The sequence below is a fragment of the Micromonas pusilla genome (genome assembly GCF_000151265.4).
Source record: "Micromonas pusilla CCMP1545 genomic scaffold MICPUCscaffold_12, whole genome shotgun sequence".
NCBI classification, from domain to species: domain Eukaryota; kingdom Viridiplantae; phylum Chlorophyta; class Mamiellophyceae; order Mamiellales; family Mamiellaceae; genus Micromonas; species Micromonas pusilla.
In genome coordinates this window covers 735,593-752,915 of record NW_003315893.1, presented here as the reverse complement: position 1 = coordinate 752,915, position 17,323 = coordinate 735,593, and the positions used below count along the sequence as shown (strand labels likewise).

General features: G+C 62.1%; 11 protein-coding genes across 11 annotated transcripts; 5 read left to right on the top strand and 6 right to left on the bottom strand.

Moving 5' to 3' along the window:
- Window positions 1-178: 178 nt before the first annotated feature.
- Window positions 179-403, bottom strand: MICPUCDRAFT_9309 (uncharacterized protein; the record flags this gene model as incomplete). The annotated part of the gene is made up of 1 exon (XM_003062406.1): window positions 179-403. A coding segment is annotated over one exon (225 nt), but the record flags the coding sequence as incomplete, so codon positions are not given.
- A 579-nt stretch (window positions 404-982) lies between these two features.
- MICPUCDRAFT_21424 (uncharacterized protein) lies at window positions 983-1,837 on the top strand (the record flags this gene model as incomplete). Its single annotated transcript, XM_003062646.1, has 1 exon — window positions 983-1,837. A coding segment is annotated over one exon (855 nt), but the record flags the coding sequence as incomplete, so codon positions are not given.
- Window positions 1,838-3,792: 1,955 nt separating this feature from the next.
- DUS (dihydrouridine synthase) lies at window positions 3,793-5,199 on the bottom strand. Its single transcript, XM_003062405.1, has 3 exons — window positions 5,027-5,199; window positions 4,749-4,860; window positions 3,793-4,641 (listed from the first exon to the last, which is right to left on the bottom strand). The coding sequence occupies exons 1-3, from the start codon at window positions 5,161-5,163 to the stop codon at window positions 3,850-3,852; spliced, it is 1,041 nt and encodes a 346-aa protein (XP_003062451.1). The 5' UTR covers window positions 5,164-5,199; the 3' UTR covers window positions 3,793-3,849.
- A 379-nt stretch (window positions 5,200-5,578) lies between these two features.
- MICPUCDRAFT_68764 (uncharacterized protein) lies at window positions 5,579-6,679 on the top strand (the record flags this gene model as incomplete). Its single annotated transcript, XM_003062645.1, has 2 exons — window positions 5,579-5,876; window positions 6,007-6,679. The coding sequence occupies 2 exons, from the start codon at window positions 5,579-5,581 to the stop codon at window positions 6,624-6,626; spliced, it is 918 nt and encodes a 305-aa protein (XP_003062691.1). The 3' UTR covers window positions 6,627-6,679.
- Window positions 6,672-9,338, bottom strand: MICPUCDRAFT_42284 (phosphatidylinositol 4-kinase; the record flags this gene model as incomplete). Its single annotated transcript, XM_003062404.1, has 2 exons — window positions 6,672-8,999; window positions 9,270-9,338. The coding sequence occupies 2 exons, from the start codon at window positions 9,336-9,338 to the stop codon at window positions 6,672-6,674; spliced, it is 2,397 nt and encodes a 798-aa protein (XP_003062450.1).
- A 617-nt stretch (window positions 9,339-9,955) lies between these two features.
- Window positions 9,956-10,294, top strand: MICPUCDRAFT_42283 (uncharacterized protein; the record flags this gene model as incomplete). Its single annotated transcript, XM_003062644.1, has 1 exon — window positions 9,956-10,294. One exon carries the CDS (start codon window positions 9,956-9,958, stop codon window positions 10,292-10,294), a length of 339 nt encoding a protein of 112 aa, XP_003062690.1.
- An 86-nt stretch (window positions 10,295-10,380) lies between these two features.
- MICPUCDRAFT_7953 (uncharacterized protein) lies at window positions 10,381-10,713 on the bottom strand (the record flags this gene model as incomplete). The annotated part of the gene is made up of 1 exon (XM_003062403.1): window positions 10,381-10,713. A coding segment is annotated over one exon (333 nt), but the record flags the coding sequence as incomplete, so codon positions are not given.
- A 430-nt stretch (window positions 10,714-11,143) lies between these two features.
- On the top strand, window positions 11,144-13,350 carry MICPUCDRAFT_52329 (uncharacterized protein; the record flags this gene model as incomplete). The annotated part of the gene is made up of 2 exons (XM_003062643.1): window positions 11,144-11,146; window positions 11,264-13,350. The coding sequence occupies 2 exons, from the start codon at window positions 11,144-11,146 to the stop codon at window positions 13,280-13,282; spliced, it is 2,022 nt and encodes a 673-aa protein (XP_003062689.1). The 3' UTR covers window positions 13,283-13,350.
- Window positions 13,351-13,689: 339 nt separating this feature from the next.
- On the bottom strand, window positions 13,690-14,217 carry CYCH (uncharacterized protein; the record flags this gene model as incomplete). The annotated part of the gene is made up of 1 exon (XM_003062402.1): window positions 13,690-14,217. A coding segment is annotated over one exon (528 nt), but the record flags the coding sequence as incomplete, so codon positions are not given.
- Window positions 14,218-14,744: 527 nt separating this feature from the next.
- On the top strand, window positions 14,745-16,277 carry MICPUCDRAFT_21673 (major facilitator superfamily; the record flags this gene model as incomplete). The annotated part of the gene is made up of 1 exon (XM_003062642.1): window positions 14,745-16,277. One exon carries the CDS (start codon window positions 14,745-14,747, stop codon window positions 16,275-16,277), a length of 1,533 nt encoding a protein of 510 aa, XP_003062688.1.
- Window positions 16,278-16,319: 42 nt separating this feature from the next.
- Window positions 16,320-16,962, bottom strand: MICPUCDRAFT_48606 (uncharacterized protein). The gene is made up of 2 exons (XM_003062401.1): window positions 16,613-16,962; window positions 16,320-16,496 (listed from the first exon to the last, which is right to left on the bottom strand). The coding sequence occupies exons 1-2, from the start codon at window positions 16,925-16,927 to the stop codon at window positions 16,437-16,439; spliced, it is 375 nt and encodes a 124-aa protein (XP_003062447.1). The 5' UTR covers window positions 16,928-16,962; the 3' UTR covers window positions 16,320-16,436.
- Between the last annotated feature and the right edge of the window lie 361 nt (window positions 16,963-17,323).

The following is a 17,323-nucleotide window of genomic DNA, read 5'->3' as shown; positions in this document are numbered from 1 at the left end:
CCGAGGTGATCGGGTCGGGCTGGTGATACCCCCCCGGCCCCGGCCCGCCGTGCCGTCCCCCCGCGGCGCCCGAGTCCCAGCCGCCGCGGTCGCCCGGGCGGACGTGGGGCCCTCTCCCTCTCCCGCTGTTCTTCCCCGCGCTCGCGTGCTGCTGCTCCTTGTACGCGTCCTTAGGATCCGCGTACCCCGTGGAGTCGTAGTTGCGCCTTCGCTCCGGGTCCGACAGCGTCTCGTACGCTCGTTGGATGGCCATGAACCGCTGCTGCGCCTTCTCCACGTCCTCCGGGGTCTTCCCCGATTGCTTATCAGGGTGGTACTTCAGCGACAGCTTCCTGTGCGCGCGCTTGATGTCCGCGTCGCCGGCGCCGCGGCTGAGATCCAGGAGCTTGTACGGGTCCGCGTCGCGCGCGAGGGCGACGGGGGCGAGACCGCACGCGAGGAGAGACAAGAGACATAGAGCGCGCGTGAGGGAAACGAGCCGCCGCATCGCTTTTGTCGTGCGTGCCGACTGCCCACGCGCGGACGCCGCGTTTGAGGCGAGGACGCGCGCGCGGAGGATTCGCGTGGCTCGCGCTTCCCCGCGGTGCGATCTTCGCTCGCCGCCGCGCGCGATGCCGCGGCCGCCGCCGGGAAGGTCTGGCTGGCACCGGGAAGGTCCGGCCGGAAGGTCGCTCGAGACGAATATTTTTCGTGGCCGCTGTTGACTGCCGCGCGTTTCGAGGCGCGCGTTTCGTGCCCCCCGCCTCGGATCGCTCGACGAGGGGTTGACCGTTCGTGCTGGCGGTCCATCGTCACAGCGACGCGCGCGTCTCGCCGCGCTCGCTCGTGACCATGAATCGGTGCGTCGCCGTGCTCTCACTCTCCGCGATATCTCGACGCCGTCCCCGAACGCTCGCTTCGCGCCCGCGCCCGCCCCCGCGCGCGGTCGCGTCCCGCCCGTCGACTGACGCGTCCGCGATCGTCTTTTTTTTTCTCGAACAGCTACAAGGTCCACTCCCAGCTCGGGGACGGGACGTACGGGAGCGTGTGGAAGGCGACGAATCGGCAGACGAACGAGGTCGTCGCCATCAAGAAGATGAAGAGGAAGTTCTACACGTGGGAGGAGTGCATGGCGCTTCGCGAGGTCAAGTCGCTCAGGAAGCTGAACCACCCGTGCGTGGTCAAGCTGAAGGAGGTGATTCGCGAGAACGACGAGCTGTACTTCGTGTTCGAGTACATGACGCAGAACTTGTACCAGCAGATCAAAGACCGCGACCGGTACTTCCCCGAGGCGAGGGTGAAGTCCTGGATCTACCAGATCGTGCAGAGCATCGCGTACCTGCACAAGCACGGGTACTTCCACCGGGACTTGAAGCCGGAAAACTTGTTGATCAGCGAAGGGCAGGACAGCGACGTCGTGAAGCTCGCGGACTTTGGGTTAGCCAGAGAAATCCGCTCGCGGCCGCCGTACACGGACTACGTCTCCACGCGATGGTACCGCGCCCCGGAGGTGCTCCTGCGGTCGCCGTATTACAACGCGCCGATCGATATTTTCGCCATCGGCGTCATCGCCGCGGAGCTCATCACGCTCCGTCCGCTGTTCCCGGGGAGCAGCGAACAAGATGAGATTTACAAAATATGCGCGGTGAACGGGACGCCCACGGAGCGGAACTGGCCGGAAGGTCTCAAGCTCGCGACGCAGATGGGGTTCCGGTTCCCGCAGTTTCAAGAGACGCCGCTTGAAAAGTTGATGCCGCACGCGAGCGCGGATGCGGTGGAGTTTATCCGAGCGTGCATTCAGTGGGACCCGTCGAAGCGACCTACCGCGCTGCAGTGCCTTCAGATGCCTTTCTTCCGCGGGCTCTCACCGATGGCGGTGAAAACGCCGCCGAAGGTGGAGTCGAAACCGAGGGTGGAGCCGCGGCAAGCGCCGAGGGAGCCGATCGTCCGACGCGCGGAACCGAAACCGCGCGCGGCGGAGCCCGCGCGACGACCGGAGCCGCCGGTCGTCCTCTCGCCGAAACGCCCGATTCACGATCACCACGCGCAGTACAAGCATCAACAACAGATCCAGTCGCAGCACCAAGTCGGCGCCGCGATGAAGGACCCGTTGTTGAGTAAACCGCTCGTGGGGAGCAGCTCGAACTTCAAGCCGCTGCCGCCGAAACTCAACTCGCAGTACGTCAGCGCGTCGTACCTGGGATTGAACAACAAAGGGAACTACGGGACGCAAAGCAAAGGGTACGGGGGATCGCACGTCGATCCGGTGACGACGCGCGGGTACGGTGTCGGCGGAAGAGGCCCGCTCGAGGGGCTGGAGGGGTCGCGGCTGTACAGCCACGGCGCGGCGACGAAGGAGGCGACGACGACGCGGCTGAACGAGAATCTCGCGCCGTCGTACGCGGCGGGACGTAACGGTACTTACGGGGGGTTCAAGTATCCTTACAGCGGGCTGGACGACCCGACGAGGAATCCGTACGGGCACTCGGCCGCGTCGAGTAGTAGTGGGAGTTATTCGTCCAGGATGGGCGTCGGGAACTACGTGAGGAACGCGCGAAACGCGAGGTATCGCCCGTCCGGTCAGACCGGGTCAGGCGCGGGGGAGTTGAAACTGCCGACGATCGAGAGGCGGACGGGGTTGACCGGGGGCGTGGGGGGAACCAACGGTTACCGGAGTCATTACTCCAACGCGTCGAACCCGTACGGAGGTCCGAGATGGGATAAGCAGACGAGCTCGTACCGCTACCCGGGAGCGTCGCACCACCAGCCGTTTCCGTGATTTTTAGACTCAACTTTAGCACTGGAATGACGAACGATAGAAAATTCGTCAACAGCTGAAAGAACCCTCTGCCAGAAAAATTTAGACCGAAATCAAGAAATTTCCCTGCATGAAAATTTACGACGCAGCGGAGTTTGACGGAAACGTTGATCGGGGTAACGCGGAAATTCAGCGGAAATGAGAGGCGCCTCCCGCGATGAAATCCCGGCGTTTCAGACCGCATGACCCCGGATTTTGAACCTGATTTAACCTATGAATTCGCGGCTATTGACTCCTCGAGCGACCTGCGAGAACAAGAGAAGAACCGCAGGGTAAACGAATCGGAACTTAACTAGAAGGTAGCTAGCTAACTAGCGTTCCGGCGAACTGAGCTCTGACAGTGATACGGAAAGTGGGAAAAATTGAAAAGTGGCGCGGAACGTCACATGAAAGTGAACAGAACATCGACATCAACGCAAGCGCAACAGCTATGAGGATGATTCATAAAAAAATGCGCGCGAAGTTCAACCTCCAAAACGCGTCACATTTCAAGGCGCTCGACTACGACATAAAATGAAGATTGCTCAATATTGCGTAAAAATTACAAGAGCCGGGCGGCCGAACTCGGTGACTCTAATTGCGCCGCAACGAAGCTAGGAAAAAGTAATTGAAAAACGTTCGCGTTTCGCGTTCCGAACGAAATTCCGATCTGAAAAGAGTGATAAAGAGAAAAATTTTGCAGCTTTTGGGAACGTCAGGCGATTACTACGTCGTCAATCATGTTAAAACAGACGCGAGAAAACTAAACTTGCCGCATTTGACGTAAAATAGACTGTCAACATCGAGTCACGCGCGATGCACATCGAAACCAATCGAATGGAATGAATGTCCACGCGCGGAATTTTGATTAATTTCGTTATTTAATATTCTAGGTTCTTTCATTTTCCAGAGTTGTTTTTCGCGTTAGACTCGCGATTGTCCACCAGTAACTTCACAATGAATCCGAAGAGGGCGATGTGTTTAATGTATAGATCGACATAAGGCGGTGCTGCGACGATTACATCTCTGTTTACCGCTGTTTCGAAGATGTTTCTAATCTATTATTTCAGCTGTTAGCTGTCTAAGCTAAGTGCATCTTCTTCACACGGTCTTTTTAGATGTTCCCGCCGCTTACTCCCTATGAGAGTTTCTGGAACCTCAAATGTGCGCGCAATTTCCTCCAGCGTCTTACTTTTATTCAGCGCGTTGCCCTCCTCGTTCTCAAGCCCGGTCGATTTAATGAGCAGTTCCCGAAGGAGATACTTCGTGTTCTTCACCGTGTGGTTCCACTCCAGGCACTTCTTCAAAATGTTATTCAAATTTTCCCTCGCCGGAAGCAAACCTTCCTCGCGGAACACGGAAAGATTCCACAACGCCGCGCGTCCACACATCGCGCTCGCAGCGCCCGTCTCGCTCTTAATTCTCTCAAAGTCTTCGTGTTTGAAAACATCTCCGTTTGCAATAACTGGACACGAAACCGATTCTACGACGTGTTTCATTAAATCCCAGTGCGCGGGCTGGCGCGGTCGTTGCGAAACGTAACGCGCATGAACGCCAAACGCAGAAACCCCGCAAGCTTCGATCACGCGCGCGAGTTCTATAGTTTTTTCCGTCGTTTCTAATAGACGAATTTTGCAGGTGACGTGAACTTCGCTTGGTAAGTTACGTCGCAGCGTCGTCATGATATCGCGCACTTGTTCTGGTTTCTTCAACAGCGCGGAACCAGCCCCACTCGACGTTGAAAATTTAAGAGGACAGCCCATGTTTATATCGACCGCGGAGATATCTTTCGCTGCGAGGAGCGCACACTTTAAAGCTCGAGTCGCGTCTCCGGTTCCTAACTGCAGGACCAGTCGTCCTCGTTCCTGTCAGAAAAATGTGGACGCGAGAGAAACGGAGTCAGAAAAGAAATTTTCCCAGAGCTGGCAGGAAAATAGATGATTGATTCACGGTTTATTTACTCGTCACACACCTCGGGTATCGTCTGAAAAATTACATCTCTGAAACCGCTGCTGTTCTCTTTGGTGTTCACAAACTCTACCGTGCCAAACGCGTGGTTCTCCACCCGCTTGCTCCTCATCAGGCTGCGAGTTCGGGGAGGAGAGTCGTGTCAGTATCGAATGGGGCCTAATCGTGTCGTCACGTTGGCGGTCCGTGGCGTCGAACGGAGGCCCTCCCTCTTCCGACGTTTGGTCGACTCGTCGCGTCGGCGTCGAAACCGGCGAGATTTTCCCTCAGCGGCGGACGCACCTGTAGTCAAGGATCTCTTCCGAGTACACGATGTCCGCTCCGTACTCCGTCGCCTGCAGCCGGGTCGGCATCGTGCACACCCTCACCATGGGTGCGAGGATGTTTTTGTTCGTGTAAAACTCACGGGCAGCGTCCATGACCCCCGCCGACGCCGACGCGAAACTCGGTTCACGACGAACAAGATTCGCTCAGCGCAGTCGCGCGTGTTCAGCTCGACGGACGGCGTCCCGTCGACCTCGGCGACGACCGCTCGGGGGTTCCCACCTCGCCAGTCGCGGGTGCGTGACCTGGGCACGGAATCGACGCGGCGGGCCGCGCGCGCTCGCCGGCGTGCGCGTCGTCCCGAGCGACGAGATGTGACGCCGCTAGCCCTAACACTGGCTCTTCTTTGATTTCGCGTGCATTTTTCTCGATTTTCGCGACCCGCGAAACCGCGCGGGTGCCGATTTCGCGAGCGACCTCGCGACGCTCGCGCCAGTTGTCGTTGTCCTCGTCGCGTGCGACGTGGCTCCGTCACTCGGTCGCGCGCGACAGCGTCCGCCCCCGCGAACGATGATGGCCAGCGCTGTGCATCGTCATTCCGTCGTCTCCTCGCGTCGAGGAGGCGCTCGTCTCGGTAGTCGCGCGCGCGCTCCTCGCGCGGCGAAGCGCGCGTCCGTCGCACGCGCGGCGTTCGAGGTCGGGGAGGGGCCGCGACTGCCGCGATCGCCTCGCGAGCAAGCGAAGCAAGCCGCGGAGGCGGTCGCGCGCGCCGCCGCGAGCGGGAAGAAGTTCTTCTCGATCGAGTTCTCGCTCCCGCTCATCGGCGCGACGGACCTCGACGACTGGCCGGGGGGGGTCAGGCAGCAATGTGCGCACCCCCCGCGCGCGTCGTCGTCGTCCTCCTCTCTCTTCCTCCTCCTCGTGTGAGCACCCTCCGTCCGTCGATCGCTCCGATGAGTATTTGCTGACGGTCGATCGATCGCTCTTCTTCCCAACAGACCAAGCGGTCGCGCCCATGGTGGGAGAGTTCCTGAAGAGGGTAGGCGGGGACGACAACGCGGACGTGAAACAGCAAGTCATAGACGACTCGGACGCGGTCGTCGTGCTGAAGACCCCCGCGGCGAAGGCGATGGTGTTCCTCACCGCGGAGACGCTCCCAGAGCTGAAGAAGCTCGCCGCGGCGGAGGAGAAGACGGGCGGAACTCTCGCGATCGTGAACTCGCAGATCATGAACGGCGAAGGGAGCAACTTGATCTCAGACCTCGGCATCGGACCGTGGAAGAAGAAAAACGAGGACTTCCTCGCGACGTTCGAGCAAGCGTACTGGATCTCTGAGCAGCGGATACAAGGCGAGACGATTCGTCTGCTGAAGAGTTATCCGTACCCGTGGTCGCTGTACGTCCTGACGGACATGAACGCGAACGACACGGAGCCGAAGTTCATTCAGACGTTCGACGAGAAGCCGTCGTACAAGGAGTTGGAGGCGATTCTCATGAAGCGCGAGGGTTCCGTCGCGGCGATGAGCATCATCGACAGGGTGAAACGCGAGGCGACGTTCAACGCGACGTCGGTGAGTCAAAAACCGAACAACCAGTCGATGGACGAAGGGGACTTTTGATCGCACGCTCGTCGTGTTGTAATGCTAGCTTCTATTACTTATCACTCACCGCCAGTACTGCGCCCATCGATGCGTCGTCTCGAAAATCTGCGGGAACAGCGCGTTCGTGGACTCGGTGATGAGCACCTGGAAGTGTTGCATCGCGGCTTCGTCGTCGAGGTCGAGCGCGAACTTCGACTCCAACTTTAGAAGCGCCTTCTCGCAGTCTTGGCTGATGTCCGGGATGTTCGCGTCCGCCATGAGCGAGAACAAGTTCAATATCAGCACCACGTGCTTCCGTAAGATGTTATACGCCTCGCAGCAGTACGTCTTGAACTTCCCAAAGTGCTCGCTCTCGATGCCGCCCATGGTCTCGACGAGTTCCTTGCACAACTTCATCGGCGGAGGGAAAATCTTCGGGTCTCGTCCGCATATGAACCCGAAGTCGATGTGAAACATCCGCCCGTCCGGGGCTAACATGAGGTTATCGAGATGCCGATCGCCGACGCCGAGGATGTACGTGATCACGCAGTACCCCGCGCAGCTCTTCACGAACCGCATCAACGACTCCGGCGAGCACCCGTACGGACCGTCTTTGTCCGGGTTGTTCAACGCGATGTACTTCGTCAGCGTCTTGTGCTCGGCGATGATGTCCGCGACCGCTTGCGAGGGAACGAATTCGATGAGCCCGGTGTCGCTGCCCGTGGCGAGGACTTGATAGGGCGTCAGCTTCAGATCCAGGTTCTCGCGTTTCAGCAGGCGGTCCATCAGCGATATCATCTGCACGCAGAGCTGGTCTTGCCGCAAGTCGTCGCCTTTTTTGAAAATCATGTTCGCGCGCGTCTCCTCCGTCGTCTTAAACGCGAGCTTCAACGGGCACAGCGCGGACTTGAACACTGTGCTCTCCTGCGGGACGATGCCGTTGACGTTGATCGTCGGGTCGATCGGCAGCGGCAGCGCTTGCGCGAACGCGCCGAGGTCGCCGCACGCGCCCTCATCCGAGAGCATCGCGCGCAGACGCTCGACTTTTTTCGGCTGCCCTCGCATCCCCGCGAGCTCTCGCGTGATCGACGTCAGCTGCGCCATCACCTCAGACTGCCTTCGCAGCGCGTCCCACAGCTCCTCGCCCTTCGCGCCCATGGCACGGCACGCGTCCTCGAACAGCTGGTGCGTCCTCGACGACCGCGACGCGAAGCTCTTGTCCTCCCACTCGACGACGAGATACCAGTGCAAAAAATTCGCGAGCACCGGGTTCGCGACCGCGCGCTCGACGAGAAATCTCGCGAGCTGGCTGTCGTCCGCGCTCTCGTATCGAAGCGCCTGCACGAGCTGCAGGAGGTAGCACAAGAGCTCGTCGTCCGCGGCGTCCGCGAGGATGCTCACCGCGTACCTTCTGACTTCGTTGTTCGTGAACGTTGGCGATAGGAGTTCGAGCGCGGACGCCGGGTCGATCGGCGCCCACTCGTACAGTAGCTCCAGCGACGCTTTCGCCTCGTTCGCGTCGCTCCAGTCGACGCACTTGAGAAATTTCGTGAGCGCGCCGCTCTCGGAGCGCAACGAGTACCGGAACTTCCACAGCAGCTGCTTGTACTCCGGCGTGAGGTGCCGCGTCGGCGGCAGCGAAATCGCCGCCGCGAGCGACCGCTTCTCGTTCCCGTTCGGCTTCAAGTCGTGATCGACGACGCCTCGGCCGACGGACCGCGTGAGTTTCTCGTGCTTGCGCTCCGCCGGGTTCTCTAGTCCCGCGTTCACCTCGGAGTCGACGAGCCAAATCAACTGATCTAGCGAAGGTTTCGCCCCGGCCGCGGCTGACGCGCTCGCCGGCGCGTTCTCTCGGTGAATGACCGGCGAAGCGAACGTCGGGAACTCGAAGTGGATCTCCATCTCCCCGTCCGCTATCCTCCGCAGACGCGCCGCCTCGCGCATCTCGTCCACGCGCTTGAACGTGAGCTGGTCTAACCACTCCAGCGGGGACATCTCGTTTTGCTCGTACTTCTTCAGCGCGGTCTCCGCCGTCGTCAGGTCCCCGCCGGGGGACGCGTGCATCGCGTCCAACGGCAGCGGCTCGCGCGTCGTCTTCGCGCGCAAGCGCAGTGCCGCGCGCTGGTGCCCGCGTCGGAGCGAGAGGTTCTCGTCGAACATGGAGACGCTCCTCTCGCCGACGACGACGTCTTTCGACAGGTCCCTCGAGTCCCACACTTTAACTTCCAGTCGCGCGTCGGCGCTCACGTCTCTGTACTTCAGAGGGAAAAACAGCGTCTCGTTCCATTCCCCTCTCGCGTCCTCGAACGCCGCGGACGACGAGCTCACTTCGCTCGTCAGCGGCTCGTCGTCATCCGTGAACAGCTGGAACGTCGCTCGCAACTCCGCGCGTCCGTCTTCGCCGACGTGATCCTGTCGAGACGCGGCGGAGTGGAAAGAAAAAACATCGATCAGTAAACGTGACGTGAGGGGGTGCCGAGTCGCGAAGAGAGGCGCGGTCGGGGCGCGGTCGCCGCGCGGGCGTTCAGGGGAGCAGAGCGCGCGCGCGTACCGTCGGTAGCCGTCCGTTCACCCCCACGACCTGTGAAGAAGATGCGAGGAGGCGAGGTTCAGCGTGGGAGGGAGAAGAGTGAGGACGAAACGAAATGTGCGGGGCGAAGGACGTCGTTGTTTGTTTTTCACCTTGAGCCTGACGTCGAGGTCGATGTCGCTGCTGAGGTACACCCCCGCGCCCGCGCTCGACTCGACCATGCCGGACGCGCGCGTTCACGCAGACATGCACGCCGTCGCCGCGAGATTTGCGCGGCGGAGAGTGACGCGGACCCGAGGCGTCAGATCTCGTCGTTTGAGTTTTCCCCGCTCAGCTCTTATTTTTCACGCACCAGACTGCACGCAGCGACTCGCCCTAGAATTGCGCTCGATTCCGCCGACGTCGGTCACTCCACGGCAGCGCAGGGACGATGAGCGGAGACGAGGGGAAAGAGAAGGACGTCGAGGAGGAGGGGAAGGAGGACGTCAAGGCGGAGGACGGCGACGGGAGAGGGGATGATCGCGAGAAGAGCGCTCGCAAGTCGAGGGACGAGCGCGGTGGCCGCGATCGGTCGAGACGATCGACGTCGAGGTCGAGGTCGAGGTCGAGGAAGAAGCGCCGGGGACGGAGTCGCAGCAGGAGCGCGAGCGGGAGCGGGAGCGACAGCCGGAGCAGGAGCCGGAGCAGGAGTCGGAGCAGGAGTCGGAGCAGGAAGAAACGGAGGAAGAAGCACAAGAAGCGGCGGAAGAAGCATCGCAGACGACGACGGAGTCGCAGCAGCAGCTCGGAATCCGACTCCGAAGACGCGGGCTGGGAGAGGAAATTTCTGCAGACCGCGATGGAGAACGCGGCGAAGGCGAGGATGGGCGCGGTGCCGAGCGATCTCGCCGGGGGGCTATCCGGCGCGGGCGCTGGCGTGAGCGGGAACAAACAGATCGGGCGGTTCTTCGACAACCAAGGGCGGTTCATCAACCCGGCGGGCGGGTTCAATCCCTCGGGCGCGCCGCGGCGGATACCGAAAGAGCACGGGCAGTGGGGGGATTGGGAGTGCGACGCGTGCGGGGGGCACAACCGAAAGAACCGGCAGTCGTGCTTCACGTGTTTCGTCCCGAAGCCCCCGGACGCGAAGGCGGCGGTGTACACCTCCTCGGTGGGCGGGCGGAAGCTGAAGGATTGACGATGATGTTCTATTTAATACCACTACGCCTATCTACGCCTACGCCTAAGGAAACGCGCGTCGCTAACTTACTGTTGAGAGTACCCGGGATGTATCATCGCCGCGGCGACGGACCTCCCCTCCTGAACCAAGATGTTGAACGTCGCTATCGCGTTCGGCGTGTCTAGAACCTCCAGCGCGGTGTCGCAGTTGCGGAACGCGTCCAACGTCTCCCTCGGCAGCGGCTCGAGCGTCTTCCCCGTCCCGACGATGAGCAGCGCCGGCGGCGGGGTCACCGCGCGCGCCGCGAGGAGAGACTCCGGGGTGACGTCCCGCAGCTCGTTCACGCTCCACAGCAGCGAGAGCTCTTGGTACAGGAACACGCTCCCTCGGTACTCCACGCCGCCGACGACGAACCCGCGCGGGGTGTACGTGTCGATGACCTGCGTCGCGTCCTTGCCGTACACGTTGACGTCGTCCAGGGGGCTGTACCAGCGACGCTGTCGCGACGCCGTCGCCGCGGGGACGCCGCGTGGGAACGTCGCGTCCGCGGAGGGTCGCGACGTCGACGAGACCGCGCTGGCCGCGCGCGCGAGCGCGCGCCGGAGACTCATCGCGAGGTCGACGAGCGGCGCCGTGAAGAGTGACGTCGCGGGCGCTCGTCGTGGATTTTCGGGACGCCGCGGCGCGGCGCTCGCTCGCTGCGCTCTTCTCGGCCCGGCCAAAACAGGTCTTAAAAAAACGAAGAGCGGTTCCCCCGTCACTCGTCGGGACGCCGCGGACGGCAGCGCGCGGGCGTCGCGTTTCCCTACCATCGCGGGACCCTAAGACAGCCGCAGAGCGCCCCTCGGCCGTCCTCGCTCGACCGAGATGGTGCGCATCCGTCCCCCCGCCCCGCTCGCCGCGAGTAATCATTCGCGTCACATTATTTTGCGCCCGATTAGGTAGGCGCCACCGTCGACCTGACCGACCCCTCCCCACCCCTCCCAGGCGGGCAAGAAGAAGGCGAAGAAGAAGGAGGGCGGGGGAGAGAAGAAGGAGAAGAAAGAGAAGAAGGGCGGGAAGAAGGCGAAGAAGCCAAAGGAAGAGACCCCCGAGGAGATCGCCGCGCGCGAGGAAGCCGAGGCGGAGGCGCTCAGGATCGAGCAAGAGCGCATCGCCGCGGAGGAGGCGGAGCGAGCGCGAATCGAAGCGGAGAACAAAGCGATATCGGACCTGGAGTACGAGAGAATAGCCGCCGCGGACGCGATCAAGGCTGCCGAGCTCGCGGAAGTGACGCCGTTCCTGGACGAGCGACGCGCGGCGCTCGAGGCGCACAGAGCGGAGGTGAAGGATGCGTACGAGTGGGAGCGACACCTCGCGACGAGCGCGCTGCCGGACCCGCAACGGGAGAAGGAGATTAACACGTACGAGATGGCGATAACGGACGAGGAGACGCGGTTACTAGGCCCCGCGTTAGAGCTCGCGGTGGACAACGAGAAGATCGTCAACGAGGGCGACACGTACAGGTATTGGGCGATCGCGGAGGGAAGGGACGCGTTCGCGGATGCCGTCGGCGGGTTTCAAAAACGCATCCGCGCGCTGACCGACGTCGTGATCGATAGATCCACCGCGGGGATCATGCACACCGCGGACGAGTACCAGGACGAAAACGGGGAGATCATCGTGTTCGACTCGAGAGAGGGGTTCAAGTACGTCCTGTGGCTGAACCACGTGAAGAACCCGCGGTTTAAACTCGTCGACGTCCCAGAGTTACGCGTCAGCGTGGAGCTCCCGAAACCGTTGACGTTAGCCACGGTCGCGGTGAGGGTGATCCACCGAGCGTACGACACCTTGAGCCCAGGTTGCAACAACGAGTTGACGTCCGTCGGCGGCGTGTGCACGGTCGACTTACTCACGCTCCCGCCGTTGCCAAAGGTTGTGCAAGGGACGACGCTGCGAACGATGTCCCCGCTCGCCGTGGACGTCGAACGGCTGCCGTATCCGATACCCGTCGCCGGCGCGGAGACCACCGAAGTCGACATGGCGGACGTCCCGCCGTTGATGCTGTCGTACGAGATTCCGGACGATATCGTGCTCGTGGACGAGACGCCGTCCGTGGCGTGGTGGGACGACGATTCGAGCGAGTGGAAGACGGATGGAATAACCGACGTCTCGTTGAAGGACAGAACGTTGACGTACTCGACCGTGAAGGTGACGCACCACGCGCTCGTGCAGAGCCGCGTCGCGTGCGCGCCGTACACGCGATGGAGCACGCGGCCGAGCTCTACGGGGGAGTCCGTGATCGTGTCCGTGACGCCGAAGCACGAGAGGTTCGGGGGGCGGCCGATCGAGATCGAAGTCGGCGAAGGCGTCTGCGCGCTCGCGAGCGACGCGGAGCCCGCGCTGCGTTCGCTTCTCGGGGTGAAGCTCGCGCCGAGAAAACTACTCGCGCGTCTGTCCAAGTGCGGCGTGCACCTCGCGCTGGAGGACAAGGACTGCGCGTACGTCGGCATCGAGAAGAAGGACGCGGCGTTGGAAGCGGCGATGTGCGAAGACGTCGCGCTGTTGTCGCCGTCGTTTATGTTCGCGTCTTCGCGGTTCAACCGAACGATCGGGTCGAGGGATTGCATGGTGCGCATCGCGGAGGTGACGGACTTTGACCTGACGCTCGCGGAGGACGCGGACAAGGTGTTCACGCGCGAGCGCGAGGCCGTGCACGTGATGCTGACGCAATCGAGAGGGTGCACGCTCGTGGACGCGAAGGATAAAATAGCCGAAGTACCCGGCGATTTGACTTTGCTCATGAACGACGGCAGGGACGAGAACGTCGGGCATCTCGCGGTCGCGGCGAGGGCGGAAGGCAGGGAGACTCCGTTGGAGCCGTTGAAGTTCAGCCCGACGGCGCTGACGCTGTTGAAGGGCGTCGCGTCCGAGAGCGGGTTGGACCGCGCGGCGAAGGCGAAGGCGGCGTTGACGGAGTCGGTGCGGCAGACGCTGCTCTCCCTTCGCGTGTTCACGTTCGCGTGAGAGCGTTTTCCGGTCGGGTCGTTTTCCTTAGCGCGTGAATACGATGTAAACGCTTAGAGCGCTGCGCGTGCCTACCCCAGCGCCGCGTCCTCCTCCGCTTCTCTCTCAGCCTTGCTCGCGCTCTTGTGCCGCTTCGAGCTCTTCCCGGCGTCGCCGTCGGCTTTCCCCGCCTCGGCGTTCTTCGCGGGAACAGGGTTCGACGACCTCCACGCCCTCAGCTTCTTGTCGATATCTCTGACGACGTCCTCTTTCGGCTCCTCCCCCCCTTCTCTCGTCATCTCGTCGATCGCGTCCAAGCTCTTCCTCAGCTCGTCGCCTTCCTTCTCCTCTGCGTTTTTCGCGACGGCGTCGACGTACGCGGCGACGACGGCGACGCCTCGCTCCTTCCCCGCCGCTCGAAACGCGCACAGCGCGAGCTTCCCCGGGGAGAACATCAACGGCGCGTCCGTCCGCATCTGCTTCTCCGTGATCTTATGCGCCGCGGCGACGCACGCGTCGAGCTCTTCCTTCGCGACGCTTCCCTTCACCTCCCCCGACGCGACCTTCTCTTCGACGTCCGCTCTGAACCCCTCCACGGCGCGGTACGGCGAGTACGTCACGAGCTGGAAGTTCACCCCGGACAGGAGCGTCACCTCCGCGGACAGCACCCGAGACGCGTCCTCTTTCATCCCGCGTCCGAGCTCCTCCGCGGAGACGTAGTTCTCCTCCACCTTACACGCGACGTACACGGCGGTGAGTAACATGATCTTCAGGTTGTGCGACAGCAGCGACGTCCCGAGGAGGAACCGCTTGAACAGGAGCAGCGCGGTCGTCTGCACCTTCGTCGGGAGTGAATACGCGGCGCAGACGTTTTGGATCTTCACCTCGTAGTACCTGCGGAGGAGCGTCTCCTCGTCGTCGCTCAGCGGGGACGACGCGGAGGACGTCGTCGGCTCGCCCGCGGTGATTCGCGCCTCGGTCGCGGCGTCGATCGCGCGCGCGCGCGCGGCCGCGCGTCGCTTTTCGATCTCATCGCTCGTGAGCGTCCATAACCGCTTCTGCGAGGACGACGGGTAATCGGACATCGCGTCTCTGCTCCCGCGCGCGGGCGATCTGATCAGACGCGCGTCGTCGTTCAAACTTGTTTTGCAATCTCGGCGGTGCCGACCGCGTCCGGGCCTCGGAGCGCGTGAAAGAACGTATCGCTCGACGCGTCCGGCCCCACTCCAGCTCGCGCCGTCGCACCGCGGTATCGCCCAGGTCGCGCGAGCGGATGCAAAGCTCTATCGCGAGCGTCGCCGTCCTCGCGTCCGGGACCGCGTCCGCGTCCGCGAGGAGGAGACGCGCCGTCGGCGCGACCGCGCGTCTCGGCGGACGCGACAACTCTCTTAGATCTATCCATCCCGGGGTCGATAGCGTCGCCGACGCCGATCGCGACCGAGCGCACGCGACGAGACGGCGCCGCGCGTCGAAACTCGACGGCATGCTGCGTCATAGACACGACGCGTGGTCCCCCGTCGCGCGCGCGAGCGTGGACGACTACGACGCCGAGCTCGCGCGCGGCGACGACGACGCGCGTCGGCTTCTCGACGACGACCGAGGAGGCGGCGAACGACCGATCGCGGACGACGTCGACGTCCGCGCGACCGCGCTGCTGTTCATCTTCCCCGCGATCGCGGGTCTGTTATTCGGATGGGACATCGGAAGCACGTCCGGGGCGCTGCAGTCGCTGACGGACCCGAACACCGCGGGGATGGACTGGTACGCGTTGGATCCGTTCCAGAGAGGTTTAGTCGTCTCGACGTCGCTCGCGGGCGCGCTCGTGGCGTCCGCGACGGCGGCGCTGAAGCTCGGGGATAAGCTCGGGAGCCGCAAGGAGCTGCAACTCGCGGCGCTGCTATACGCAGGAGGGGCGCTGGTGCAGGGTGGGGCGATTTCATTAGAAACGCTCGTGTTGGGACGGTTTACGTACGGCCTCGGGATCGGGTTCGCGATGCACGGCGCGCCGTTGTACATCGCGGAAACCGCGCCGACGAAAGTCAGAGGGCTGCTGATCTCCCTGAAAGAGTGCTTCATCGTGGGCGGGATCTTGCTCGGTTACGCGGGAGGGTATCTCATCGAGGGCGAGGAAGGCGGGTGGCGGGTGCTGCTCTCGTCCTCCGTCGCGCTGTCCGGCGTGTTGTCGCTCGGGTTGTTAAAGCTGCCGGATTCGCCGCGGTGGTCGCTGCAGAGAGGCGGCGACGCGAACGACGCGCGCGCGGCGCTGAAGATCTTGAGAGGAGATAAGGCGACGCCCGGGACGATCGACGCGGAGATGCGCGCGATGACCGCCGCCTCTGAAAAGTCCGGCGTCGGCGGCGTCGGCGAGCTCCTGAGGAAGAAGAACGTTCGGCCGTTGTTCGTCGGCCTCTCCGTCGTCTTGTTCCAGCAAATCACCGGGCAGCCGAGCGTGTTGTACTACGCCGAGCAGGTGTTCATCGCCGCGGGGTTCGACGCGTCCGAGGGCGCGGGCGTGAGCGTCATCTTGGGCGTCTTCAAGCTCGTCATGACAGGGTTCGCGGTGAAGTACGTCGACAGCGTCGGACGGCGGCCGCTGCTCCTCGGCGGCGTCGCGGCGATGATGCTCGCGACCGTCGCGTTGGGCGCGTGCTCGGACGCGCTCGCGACCGGCGACCCCGCGGACAGTCTGAACACCGCGCGTCTGTCCGTCCTCGCGATCTTCGCGTACGTCGGCGCTTATCAGGTGTCTTTCGGTCCGATCGCGTGGCTGCTCGTGGGGGAGATTTTCCCTCAGCGCGTGCGATCCGCCGCGGTGGGCACCGCGACGTTGACGAACTTCGCGTCCAACTACCTCGTGGCGCTGTACCTTCCCACGATGATCGCGTCGTACGGTCAGGCGGGGACGTACTACATCTTCAGCGTCATGGGCGTGATCGCGCTGGCTTCTATTTATCTGACCGTCCCGGAGACGAAAGGGAAGTCGCTGGAGGAGATCGAGGCGGAGATGACGCGGTGACGCGCGACGACGCGACGACAGACGGAAGAGTCTTTTTTTTTTGGAGTGCACGTGTGATAAAACAAAATCGAAGACGCGCGACACATTCGTCGCGGAGGACGCGCGCGTCGCCTGGACCATTTAATTAATTCTTCATCGAGTGTCGCCTGGTCCATTGAATTAGTTCTTCATCGAGTTGACGACCGCCGCGGTAGACTGAGAGAACTCGACCATGACGCACTGCAGGAATCGTGGGAAGGTTCGTCAGTCGCGCGGCGAGAAAAAAACAAAAATCCCGCACAACGACCGTTTTATGGATAAAGTGCGTTCAGCGCGACGTCAGCGAAGGGACGCACCGGGATGTCGCCCACCACCTCGGGCAGGTGGCCCGGGGGGATGAGGTACGAGTCGCCCGCGTTGAACGTGTTCGTCGTCCCGTCCTGGAAGTTGACCTTCATGGTGCCCTTCTCGAGATAACCGAAGTGGTTCGCGGGGCACCACTCGGGGCAGCCCGGCAACTTCGGGCTCACTTCGGCCTTCCAGTCGAACCCAGGATTGAGCGTGATCTTCATCGACGTCTTGTCGCCCATCGTGACGACCTGGGCCGTGGCCTTGCCCATATCCTTGAGCGTGCCCTTGGAGTAGTCGATCGTGGTGCCTTCGGCGGACATTTTTTGTGGAGGTAGCGGGTGTTTGCGCGCGCGTGCGTTGGGGAGTGTCTCCGCCGCGGTGTTAACACTTGTCGGATATTATTATTATTCCCCCGTGGATAGTGGCCGGTCAAGCTCGGGTTCAAGCCGATGAACCGTGTACATATTTTTTTTGAGTGAGACTGATTTGCATAGCCCTACACGAGATTTTGTACATAAAAGCTACGAATCCGAGATTACAGCGCGAGACATTGATTTTTTTTGTCACGATTTGTCACGAAGGGTTTTCAGGTTCGGGTTCAAACAAGGCACGGCTTGGGTCAAAATGAACCCAGGGATGCCGTGTGCATGATCGATGAGCACGTTCAAGAGTTGATCGATCAAACGGGGCTCGATTCGAGCTCGCGCTCGACGTGG